This window comes from Corvus kubaryi, unplaced genomic scaffold (genome assembly GCF_017639235.1).
Source record: "Corvus kubaryi isolate FWS band 111438036 unplaced genomic scaffold, C.kubaryi_AGA036_p1.0 64946, whole genome shotgun sequence".
Classification (NCBI taxonomy): Eukaryota; Metazoa; Chordata; class Aves; order Passeriformes; family Corvidae; genus Corvus; species Corvus kubaryi.
In genome coordinates, this window is record NW_024581629.1 from 9,019 (window position 1) to 21,671 (window position 12,653).

Genomic DNA, 12,653 nt, shown 5'->3' on the forward strand with positions numbered 1-12,653 from the left:
ACTACTTCAGTACTATCAGATTATAAGTATTAGCCATCAGTTCATTCTAACAAAACCACAGGCAATGTTTCTGCCACCAAAGATACTTAAAAGATTGATGGCTTGAACTTGCCTTGAAGCATTATGGAAAATGACTGACATACTAATGAACAACAAAAGATGTTATTGTGAATACAGAGAAAACTGTTCTAACTCAAATTCTCAAAGATACTTGAAGAATTTTACAGTTAACTGCAAGACACAGGATTTCAACCTCAGGTTTTTTTCTCTCCTGACTCTTAGAAACCATTTAACCCCTTTCTAGCTAGCTTATGTAATAATTCCCCTAAAATCATGAATTTATACTGACACAAAACTTTTTATGATGGGATGGAGAGCCAGATAGACATCGTGGCTCTGAAATCCAAGCCCAAAGACTTCATTACTTTCCAAATTAATCAGACAGTAACACTTCCTGCAAATGTCTATTCATCCCTCAAAAATATCTTTTTGTATTATATTCCCTTCATTTTACTAAAATTGGTATTTTCAAAACATGACAATTTTGTTCTCTAAACAAAACTTCTCATTGCATTTTTAAATTACTAACTCCTTAAGAAAGATGTTATTATCTTTAAACATATTTATATTTTATAACAAAATCTGAAACCAAACCTATTGTTCTAACATTTAAAGTTAGTTATTTTGATTCACAGTCTTTTCTACATAATGGATGTTATATAGTTTCAAAACTCTGGTTTTCACATAAAACACACAATGAAAATACAATATAAATAAAATAGTTTATTACAGGTATTTTAAAAGAGCTCTACAATATGCTTTCAAAACATTTTATACAGCATTTTGTCTTTCAATATGAAACAATCCACATAGGGAGAAAAAAATCTCAATATATAACTAAAGTCATTATTAATGTACTGAATTTGTCTGTCATACAAAAAGCATAGTAACTACAGACTTGTTTCCAAGTATTTTTGCTGGTTTTATTCTTGCTGAAAATGGAAAAGAATAACATGTATGAAAATAATTTTGCCCTTCACTTCATATTCACCAAGTACTACAAAGTTCATGCCACTTCAAAAATAAAAAAAATCAACCCTCATTTCACTTAAATAAATATGGATCTATTTAAATACTGAAAACAATGTCATGTATCTTACAGATATGTTAATTTAGAAATAAGATTAAGAACTTCCGGTTTCAACTATTCAAAAGCTGCATAACAAAGGAAGTATCCTAAAAGGTAGTTTCTTCAGAGGAAAAAAAGAAGAAACAACTTCATTCTTGTTCGTAATGTATGAAGCTGCACTGCACTTACACTTCTGGCCAGCCCCATTGGCACAATGGGCAAAACCGTCTACTTACCAGGAAGTGTAACTACAGATTCTATTAATACAAAATCAGAATTACTTAATTTCAGCTAAAAGTAATTTTCAGTCTCTTTAATGTAATGAGAACACGACTTCCTGACAAAACTGCTCATCTGAGTTATTATCACATCTTAGAGAACATTTCTTTTACTGGTTCACTATGTATGCTAGAAGGAAAGGAGACTGAACAGATAGTAAGCCCATTTGTAATGTTAATGCTAATTTCTTGTCTTCTTTTCTTACACAAAAATAGCTCAGTGAAGTATGAATTGGCCAAAAATGCTAGAGAAGGCAAGGGATTTACAAGGAAGTGGAGTTAATGAAGTGGTAACATGGATTAATTGATTATAAATCCAATATTCTAGCATTGTCTCCATGTATTTTATATAAAAAGGGAAATGATCTAATTCCTCATGTATAGCTCTCCAAGCACATTACAAAGAAGTTATTTTTCCCTATCCTATAGAAAACAGAATGTTCTATAATGTCACATCAACATTCTTCTCATTAAACTTTCTCCCCTTTTTCTGCTCTCTTCTTTTTTTGTGTCTTTTATCTAAAAATAACCTTTTTTTTTTTTAAAGTACAGGATAAATACAGCAAGTGTTCTTTGCTTGCAACATATGGGGAGCCAGAAGAAACTAAAAGGACTTTTTCCTTATTCTCAAAATTACCTTTTTGTCTTTACTTTTCTGATAGTTACCACTGAACACAAAATACTATATGGGAAAAGGTAAAACTTTTAAACTATCTTATTCGTGGAACTCTGCAGATTGCTGCAACATTATTGATACAATACAAATGCATATTTATAAACGAATTTAGCCAAAGCGAATGCAAAGAGTGTATTTGTGGGCTTGCTGCATTTTTAAAAAAACAGCTCAACAGTAGTATCTCAAAAATTGTATCAAGTAGACAGTTCTGAAGACAGTAAATTAACTTCACCACGTCATCTCTGTAACAGGAAATATGATCCCCTTCGGTTAATTGTTTGGCCTAAGGGAAGTCTTTTATAATTACGCAACCAAAAAATTTAAAAATATGGTTTCATAGGACATTATTCAGTTTTGATAAAACTAATACATTCTCTGCTTGTTCCTCAGTGGAACTAAACTTTAAGCTCTCTTTAAAGTGAGTAAGGTGGTGTCTTTTCAAATGTGGGGCCTGTCTGAATTTTCTTCCACAAACTAAACATTCAAATGGCTTCTGTCCAGCATGCATTAGGTGATGTCTTTCAAGCTTAGAAGGAGATTTGAAAGTTTTGAAGCAGATACTGCATTGATACAATTTGTTAACAACTTCACTTTTTTCAGTACCTTCAGAAAAATCATGCCAATAGCTGTAACAGCTTTGCTCCGTTTCCAACAATTTACTGCACAAATATGGCTGTGGGTTTCTACTGCTGGTGTCAAGAGCAAAGTCCCCTGACTCGATTTCAACTTTGATTTCAGCTGCTTGGTTTGACTGAATCAGCTCAAATTCTTGAAAGCCAGATGCCTGTGAAGGTGTTTGAGAGTAACCTGAATAACCCACAGGCTGAGAAGACTTAAATGCAGTGTTATCTCCCTGATGATTGAAAAGTTTGTTCAGGTTTTCAAATTCTACCTGGCAAACGGGGCTTTTACAGGGTCTCTTTTCAGTATGGGTGAGCTGATGTCTTTTTAAGTGAGCTGACTGTCTAAATGTCTTCCCACAAACATTACAGCCAAAGGGCTTTTGTCCTGTGTGTATAAGATAATGTCTTTGAAGTTTGGATGAAGATGGAAAAATTTTTTCACATCTGTCACATTTACACACTTTGTGTCTGTTATGTATATTTTTAGCAGAAACTGTAAAAGCACAGTGAAGTACTTCTGGTTTATCAAAGAAACTATCATTTGATGAACCATAAAAAGCATCATCTTTATTATCCAGTGAATCATCGACGTTTAACATGCTTTCACCAGGAAGCACACCTTTTAAATTACTGCCCAAGTCAGGAGGTTGTGGGTACTCTTGCCAAGATAATGGCACAGCAAACGTTCTTTTCATCTGATTACAAACTGACTTGTGCATGTCATGCCTGCTCTGGCAATCCTTGGACGGTTTAGTGGACACATGCTGATCACAACGCTGATCTCTAGGTGCAATCAGGTCAGGACTTCTAACGTGACCTGATTTTATTTTTTTTCTGTCACCCAGAGAAAAATCTGTTGCCTTTCCTCCAGTATGCTTCAGTTTCATCAGGGTCTTATTTTTCCTGTTGACTGTGTGTCTGCATGCTGTTGTACCATTATTTGAACTTCTGCTGTCTCTTGAATAACAACATTTGTGCAACTTTAGAACATGCTCTGTTTCAAAACACTGCTCACATGCTGGGCACTGAAAGGGTACAATATAAATTGAGTGCACATCATGTGGGTCATTCTCCTGTGACTTGTGTGTGTCAGCATTCTCAAAACTATCCCTCTTTCCTTCCAACAGGTTGTGTGGTCTGGGATATTTAAGAGCCTTTGCTTTGCATACAATATTGTGGAAAGTCTTATTTCTGGCATGGAGCTGTTTATGCTTCATGAGTTTGCTCTGTATTTTAAATCCCTTTTGACAAAAACAGCACTGAAAAGGCCTTTCTTCTGTGTGTGTGAGCTGATGAATTTTCAAGTGTGTTGACTGTCTGAAAGATTTGCCACATGAAGAACACTTAAAAGGTTTCTGGCCAGTGTGAATAAGGAAGTGTCTTTCTAGCTTGGATCTTGATGGAAATGTCTTGTTACATGATCCACAAGTGTGAGTTTTCTTCTTTCTCCTTCTGGCACCATGTAGGTGATCTGACTTGAGACACTGATGCAGCATCCATCTCTCTTCAGTTGTAAAAGGTTTCCAGCACACAGAACAATGAAATGTGCCACAAGCAGCCCTGTCTTCCTCAGAATTCACATAGGTTTCTGCTTCCTTTGTATCACTCTCATAATTTTCATTATGAAGCTGCTGATGCTTTAAGAAAGTGATTACATTTCTGAAGTTTCTGTAACAAACAATACACTTAAAAGGCAGATTATGGGTTAACTGATGCCTCTCCAGGTGGACTAGCTGCCTAAATGTTTTATTGCATACATGACATTCAAATGGCTTTTGACCAGTATGTATGAGATAATGCCTAGCTAATTTTGACGGAGTTTCGAACTGTTTATAGCACATGTCACAAATATACGGCTTTTTCTTGGGTATCTTGACAGCTGTTACACAATGCTGAACTTTTAACATTTTTAAAGGGCAATTACACCTCGCCTACTCTTAATTTCTTCAGATAGGTATTTCAAGTGAAATTGAGTGCACACTAAGATGGAAAGCTGTAGAAGCAGCAAATTTTCTTAGGAGAGAGATTCTTAAATTCCACAGGTCCCTAAAATAAGAAAGAGAGTATTATTTAGCCTATATTAATAAATAATTGCCCAAGTTTGCCTCTTGTTTTCTACATAAGATACCAAAAGTATCTAGATTAGCATACTCTTGATTTAATTTAGCTTAAAATACTTTCCTTGTAACAGAGTAATCACTAGTTATATGATGCAGAAAAACTAGATTACTTTCCAGAAGAAAAACAAGTTTAAGTCATCTGTGCTATAAATGCATGTTCTTCCAAATACACAGTTCAGCTACATTATATTCATTAAAAAAAACTTCAAGAACTTATTGTAATAAATGTCTTCCATACAGCAGTAATTCTAACTCCCAAATATAATATTTATGAAGATGGGAGAAAAGAGAAGAACTAAGATTTCTTGCGCTTCAGAAATACGTTAAATAAATGCAGTGTTAGTAAGAAGAAAAACACTTAGCTTCAATATATTGTTAAATTTACTATTCACGTTTCTGCATCTTATCAACTGTATCTAGCAGTATAATCAATTTTGATTTCTCTCAAAATGGCAAATGCTGGAGCCAGTCAGCAAGAGCAACACACTAGTCATAAACTATAACCATAACAAAGACAACTCCTAGAACATGAGAAAAAACAGAGGTTATGTTCGCTAACTCATTATAAAGCTAGAATATCAGAGTTGTGATACCTAACCATGCATATACTGGGACATCATCATGAATACCAAGGTAGTTCTCATAATTAATCATCATTATTGTTTCAGTCTAAACCAAAACAATTAAATTATTTTCTTTGAATTTTCGACTGATGGAACACAATTGGGAAAGCTACTGTGTCTCAGCTCAATGACTTACAAACAAAAAAAAATAATTTGCAAGCTCCTGACTGTATGACAAGTTATTAAAATATTCATAGGAACTGCTAGAAACTACCCCAACCAAACATTTCGCCCAAGCCTTCCACTGTGAGGCCAACCCACATTTAGACAGCCTCCAAAGTGGTCTTAAAAACTTCCAGTGAGGATGTTCCTTAACCTCACCAGGGCTCCTGCTTCAGTGTGTCACCTTCTCATGAAGATTTTCCTTGCACTCAGCTGAGCCTTTCTTTACTACAAAGTTACTGTCAGTGTTCCCTGTCACAACTTCAGGTATTCAAAGTCTGCTTTCTCCCCTTTTGTTTCAAAAATACAAAAATTCTGGGGTTTTCTAAGTATTGCTTTTAATTCCACAAGAAAGAAAGAAAGAAAAAAAAAAAGATTGGTGTTTTTAATAATCTCTGGACTACTTTCAATTGATCACTTCATTCCTAAATTGCAGCATCTAAGATTAAGTATTCCAGTCCACAAGCATAGTACAAACAACAGAATAAAAACACCTCTACAATATTACCAATATAAAAGAAAACAGATGAAGGGAGCAAACTTTAAAGCAAGAGCGTAACAGCACTTGTGAGCTGTAGCATCAAACTACCACAAATTATAGTTAGTAGAAATGTCTCGTCCATCTCAAAGTTATTACAAGTTGCATATTCATTCAATGTACCAGCAGAATAAAAAATTAAATTCTTCAGTGTCTCCAAAACCTGTCACTACACAAAGTTAGTCCTTATTTTAAAAAAATTTCAGAAATCTATTCAAAGTAATTGCAAAGAATAAAAGCCTACTGCAATTTAAAGCACGTTACAATGAGATTCAAGAGCCATGCACAAAGGCTGAAAATATATGGTGAATCAAGGTTTTTCTTAAGCTTAATGGAAAGAAAACCTGGTCATTGAGGTAGAATTGTTCCACCCGTAACAGATATGTTCCTATATAACTGTGGGCTTTAATAAGGAACATATGGATGTCCACCTTAGATGTGATTGTCACTACACTAAGGAGTTCCTTAATCTCACTGCAACACTTCAAGATAGATAAAGCAGTTGAGAAAGTAAACTTTTCCTTTCCTGTTCTCTTTTCCTGTAGAATTTTAGCAGTTACTCAGTTTCAGTCTTTTTCTGAAGATGCAAGAAAACACAACACTTTTAGGAGACCCCCTTTTCCTCCCAGTTCTTGTCACATCATGTGAAAGCTGGGAGTTTAGAGAGAGTAAGTGTGTGACACCAAATGCTTTCTAGTTTGTGCTACCATGAAGCTAAAGACAGGCAGGCTGAGAAAAGGAGAAAAGATTCTCTGCTGTGCTGAGTTTCTGTGCAGCTCAAGGCAGCCTCCATTAGCAGGGAAAGAAAACCTCCTGAGGAAGAACTGTAAAGAGTGATGAATTTCCGTTAACATACTGTCATACAGATCTAATTTACACACCAGGAAAATGCTCAAACACTACAGTGACATGCAAAGAAAAAAAGTCCAAAGTAAGAGACAGCTGTGGCATATTACACAAGGGATTTTGTATTTAGCTTATAAATTTTTTAAAATTCTATCTGGTGAATGAGGAAAATGCTCTGTAGTACAAGGTGTCAAAAGCAGAGTAGAGCTTCTTGCTGTGATCTTCTTGCCCTGTGAAGGACTGAAGGCTCAGATAAGCTAAACTAAGGGGATGCAAGGGAAGGAGAAAGGAGCCAAGATGGGCATTACTGTGTGGCCCAAATATATTTTCAAATCCTATTTACTAAGGACAGGCTTCCCCACATCTATTTCAGGGTGCTCTGTGCTTTGGACAGCTAAGGAATAAACATGCTGCTGCTAAAGATCAAACAGCAAAAGACAAGCTTGGAATATTGCTTCCTGCTAGCCTTGAAAGTACACAGGCTTGTCCTAATTAAGAGTTAGAAAATGTACCTCCCTATGTGATAAGGATTTAGTTTATGGCAAAAGTCCAATTTAATATTAAACTGACACTACTTTTCATCTTGGCTGCAAGGTCATGCAGAAAATATAATCAAGAAGTTATGTAGGCCATTGAAAGTTCAGAGAGGACCCTCCTAACTAACTGTTTCCTTAATATTACAGATGGCAGCAAGCTGCAACAAAATGAAAACATGATGGAAGAAAATTCTGAATTCTAATCTGGTCTTAACTAATCAGAAAAGTTTGCACTGTGGTGTTTTGGGTTTTTAAAACAAAACAAACAAAAAGCTCCAACAAAAAAGCAAACAACCAACCAGGAAGGGCACTTTAATAAGGATAAAAGCAAGATCTTCAATTTAGGACAGAATAATCAACTGGAAGGGGATATCTTACTAGGTTATAGTGCAGAAAAGACCTAGAGTCTAAGTTGGAACAGAAGGTGAATATGCCAAAGGCTACCACCCATACCAGGATGGGTGAACAGATGTAAAGCTTTGAGAGGACATAAATCATCCTTATTACTTACTTACTACTGTTTAGAACTCAGCTGGAGTAGTCTATCCAGTTTTAAATACTTCCCTTCAAATCGAGTCAAACATATGAACTGATTGGAATGAATTAATTCAGAGAAGAGAATCAAGAATGATCTGAGCTTAAATGCAAAATATAGAAAAAAAGATTAAAGTAACTGGGAATATTTAAGTTAAAAAAGAGGAGACGCAATTTAAAAAAATAACACACATACCCCCTGCAAAACAAAGCAGAAGAATCACTTTTAAGGAAAACAGAAATAAGCTGTTCCCCAAACCATTTACTGTTGTGAATGAAACTGGCTTCAAATTACAGTAGAAAGAATTCAAGTGTATTATTGTCCTTACAGCTGCAAAGTGTTTCTCAATGAGCATACAAGTAAGTTATGTAGGGGGATTGCTCTGCCTACATCAAAGGTCTCCAAAGAAGGTTGTACAAACACTTCTCAAATTCCCACACCCATACAGCTGACCCTATACAAGATAATGTATTCCTGCTTGTTTTTTGGTGACTCGTTATTGTAATTCAAAACAGGTCATTTAGGAATTCAAAAGTCAATATATTTCAAAATTTACCAGGCAGGATTCTTCTGCATTATTGTATCTTCAAATCCTTGAGGCATGCTAATGCTTATAATTTCCCAGAAACAATTATATAAGGAAACAAATTATAATAATAGATGTGTGAAGAAACATAAGGTGCCTCCGGTAACACTAATGACACAATAAGAAAGTGAAAATCTAGCTACTTATTTATGAAACATAGCATGCCAGAGAGAGAGGAACCTGAATACCAAGACAAACATGTTGCCTGCTGGATTTCCTCACCAGCTCTCCCGAGAGAAAAGTTTAGATTGCTACAATGGGGGAACAAATCACACCAGAAATGGAACCTTCACTCGCCAGTTATGCAGAAATCAACATCAGGCATTACGGCTCCTCAAAGCTAACACTCTTCATTCTCCTCTGTTTTCCTTGTAATTTTCCTATACACTTCCTGAAGCAAACCGAAGTGAAAGATGTATGATGGTGAAGCACGGCTGGTTTAAGAACAAACCTACGTTCTGCTTCAGGGGCCTGAGACCTCTGGGACTGACACCAACACTTCCCCAACACGACACACGTAAATGCAGTTAGAAACCTAAAATCAGGTGGCGAGGCGGCCCTCACGGACAGCAGACTGCGCACAAACACACACATATATACACTCATACGCATATACACACATATACACACCCCACGGGGCGGCTCTCCCTCGGCGCACAGCGGGTCCCTGCTGGGCCCGCGGCCGCCCGGCCTCGCCGCGCCGCTCCCCCGCCACAGCCCGGCCGCCGGGGCCGGGCTCGGCCCAGGGGAAGGGCGGGGACCAGGCGCGAAGAAGGGAGCGACCTGGAGAAGCAGCTACCGCACCTCCACCTTCCTCATCTCTCCCGGGATTGCTGCCGCCTAAACTCTTCCCCCCGGATGGCACCGGGACAACGGGAAACCCGGTCCGGAGCTTTCCGGTCCCCCGCGCAATCCGGCCCCGCCCGCCGCCGCTGCTGGGCCGGAGCCGGAGCCGGGGCTGGAGCCGGGGACCGTGGCCCTGGCTGCATTTATGCCCAGGCAGAAAATGCCCCCGGCTCTGCTGATGAATTTTTAGTTGTTGTAGCACATTGTTCCCTACAAATAAGACGCATTTTCTACTTCAGCGCCCTAAAAGCAAATAACCAAATCCCGGTGTTTGCCGGGTCGCAACTAAAGCACGATGGCAAGGTTATACTCCTGTTGTGTGTTAAGCGCACCGTAAAGCCAAACCTACTGGCCTAAAAGGCTAGGAAATGGTAGCTGGAAGGGAATGGGAAAAGAGACGCTTGGCCGGGAATTCTGAAAACACCTTCAATAACACGCGCACACAAAAGAGCCCGGTTTGCCGCCTCTGCAGCAGAGAGGGATCGAACAAGCGCAGGAGCGCGTGCGCCGGAGGACGGACGGGTGCCCTGCAGCAGTCACATCTCCCTTGGCGGCCGCAGCTTGGCTGAGGTTACCTCAGGGGAATGGCAACCAAAGGACTGAAGACATACAGAAAAAGATAGAAACCATTTACAGCATCTACAGTTGGGTCCTGCATTCAGTTCAGGGGTCCCTGGCACAAGACAAGCAAGGACCTGCTTGAGCAAGTCCAGAAGAGGGCACAAAAACCATCAAGGAGCAGGAGTACCTCTCCCATGAAGACACACAGAGAGTTGGGGTTGTTCAGTCTGGAGAAGAGAAGGCTCTGGGGAGACCTTACTGCAGCCTTCCTGTGCTTGAAGGAGGCTTGTGGGACTTTCCAAGGTCCGTAGTGACAGGACAAGGAGCAAGAGTTTTAAACTGAAAGAGAGTAGATTTAGATTGGACATAAGGAATAAATATTGCACAAATACGAGTGGTAGCACTGGAACAAGTTGCCCAGAAGCTGTGGATGCCCCATCCCTGGAAGTGTTTAAGGCCAGGTTGAATGGACTTTAAGCAATCTGGTCTAGTGAAAGATGTCCCTATCTACAGCAAGGGGTTTGATAATCTGGGTTTGGTCCTTGCCAAACCAAATCACTCTATGATTCTGTGATTCTGCTTCATAAAAGAACATGCAAATGGCACAGCAAAGTGTAAGAGATTCATTGTAAATGCCTGTTAATAAAACACAAGGACATGGATGAGGCTGGTTACGTTGTCCCCATTGGGACAGAGAATTTCTAGTCACTAGACTTTTGACTTAGCCACCTGCATTTACAGCTCAATATGGACTCTATTAGTCAAATCTTAAACTCTTTATCGAAAGCACATAAAGACAGATTACAGATTTTTTTCTATTTTTTAAAAATTTATTATTTTAAGGTATCTGCCATATCCCAGGAATTACAGAGGACCAGTCTTGTATGCTTTCCTCTTTCCTTTAAAAAAAAAGGACAACTCATCAAACCCCACCTTTTTAAATATCGGATAATTGATTTGACCATCTTTGTGAGTGAAATTGCAACACTGAAGACAAAATAAGTAATTCCCTGACATAAAGTTTATAAGAGGATTATTTTTTCATATAGACACATTTTCCTAAGAGCTTTGCTTATTTTCTTTTGTTCATGCAGACTGAAATTAAACAAATAATTATTTGCACGTGCAGCAATCATTTCTTAGAAAACCGTGACTGCCAGCTCACTCATCTTTTTTCAGTTGTCCTTTTACTGAGACTCCATGTCTGTACAAAAGATAAAGCTAGGATCTGACTCTTAGCAGGAAGAACAGAAGAGGGCAGAACCAACAAAAAAATCAAGTATGTAAATTAGTAAAGTTTTAAAAAGGCTGTGGTAACTAATTCTTTCTGCTCTGGGTGTTAAGCCCTCTCTCCCAGTCCTACTGGGAATTCAAGTAGAAATCATCTATTCTGAGGAAACTCCAAACAACTGCTGTATATATAAAAAAGTAATTGTTTAGTCATGAATGTTGTGTACATCAATGAAAGAGAAGTTGGCAGCATTTACTAGCCTAAGGATAATTTTGTAGGCCCTGGTGTCTCTGAAGAACTGTCCTTGAGATACCTAGAAATGTCCTTTTCTGATACCTAGAAAAAAATGTCTGTAGAACAATCACTACTTCTTAGCTTAGCAATGTTAGAAATCAAATCATTCTCATTGCCAGTGGTATAAATAACATCTGACCTAGTTTACAACACACAAGCCAAATTTTAACACTACAGAACAAAATTTATTTCCATTTAAGCTGAAATGCTCGAGCAAACAGCTTAGCTAGTGTTAATTGTTGCTTCAGTAGCATATAGTCAAGTATTAACCTCCCTGAAAGGGAGCCAAGTCTTGTGGTTAAAATGGGGATTGGGACAGCCTAGAGCTGAAAGCTTGGTAACACTATATGACCACAGGGAAGTCACTTAGGCTTATAGATGTCAATCCCCTAGCTATAAAAAGTGCATAGTAATTGCCACATGCATCTCATAAAGCTATTCAGAAATATTATTCATCATTTAATAACTGCAGATCATCTAAATATATATATATTTCTTTCTAAAGCATCTGTTTAATTTTAAAGTCTATCCAGCCTTAGCAGCCTGCTCATGAAACCTCTGGACTGGTCTGAAGCAAGTACACAAGCAGCTGAGTTCTGCATGTGCCTGGTAGCAAACTAGTGTAGCAGGCCCACAGCTGGTGTAGATTGTTGTAGCTCTCTTGATTTTAATGAAGCTGTTGCAATAAATACCAGCTGAGAATATTTTTGTGTAGTTCTGGAAGTTAACAGAAAGTATAATTTTTGGATTATATATTCAATCCTAGCTCAGTTGTAACAATACAGGTGAATTCATTCACTATGTTTTTGTAGAAAACACTGCAAACACATGGAGTCAATTATATGTTTTTACGACGCCAAAGGAATAATAGGCAGGCTTTGTAGGAAATCATGTTGCAACATTGCAGCAACAATGCAAGACCTCCTAGGAGTGGAAAGTGGATTTATTTTAAATCAAAACTGATTTCAGCCGTTCACTTATGCCTTCTTTCCACATCTCACTTGTGGATATGTCTTTTTGTAACCTGAGCATGCTTATTTTCCCACTTCAGCAAGTCATTGGGATTTAC

General features: G+C 38.0%; 1 protein-coding gene across 4 annotated transcripts in view; it reads right to left on the reverse strand.

Moving 5' to 3' along the window:
* Nucleotides 1-763: 763 nt before the first annotated feature.
* The window catches only part of LOC121672766 (zinc finger protein 770-like), a 110,381-nt gene continuing 98,491 nt past the window's right edge, over nucleotides 764-12,653 (reverse strand). For 2 of the 4 annotated variants that reach the window (XM_042045572.1, XM_042045573.1), the window contains exon 6: nucleotides 764-4,752. In XM_042045572.1, the coding sequence (XP_041901506.1) occupies nucleotides 2,418-4,613 (2,196 nt within the window). In that variant the 5' untranslated portion in view covers nucleotides 4,614-4,752 and the 3' untranslated portion in view covers nucleotides 764-2,417. The other 2 variants (XM_042045575.1, XM_042045574.1) reach the window with 2 other exon arrangements.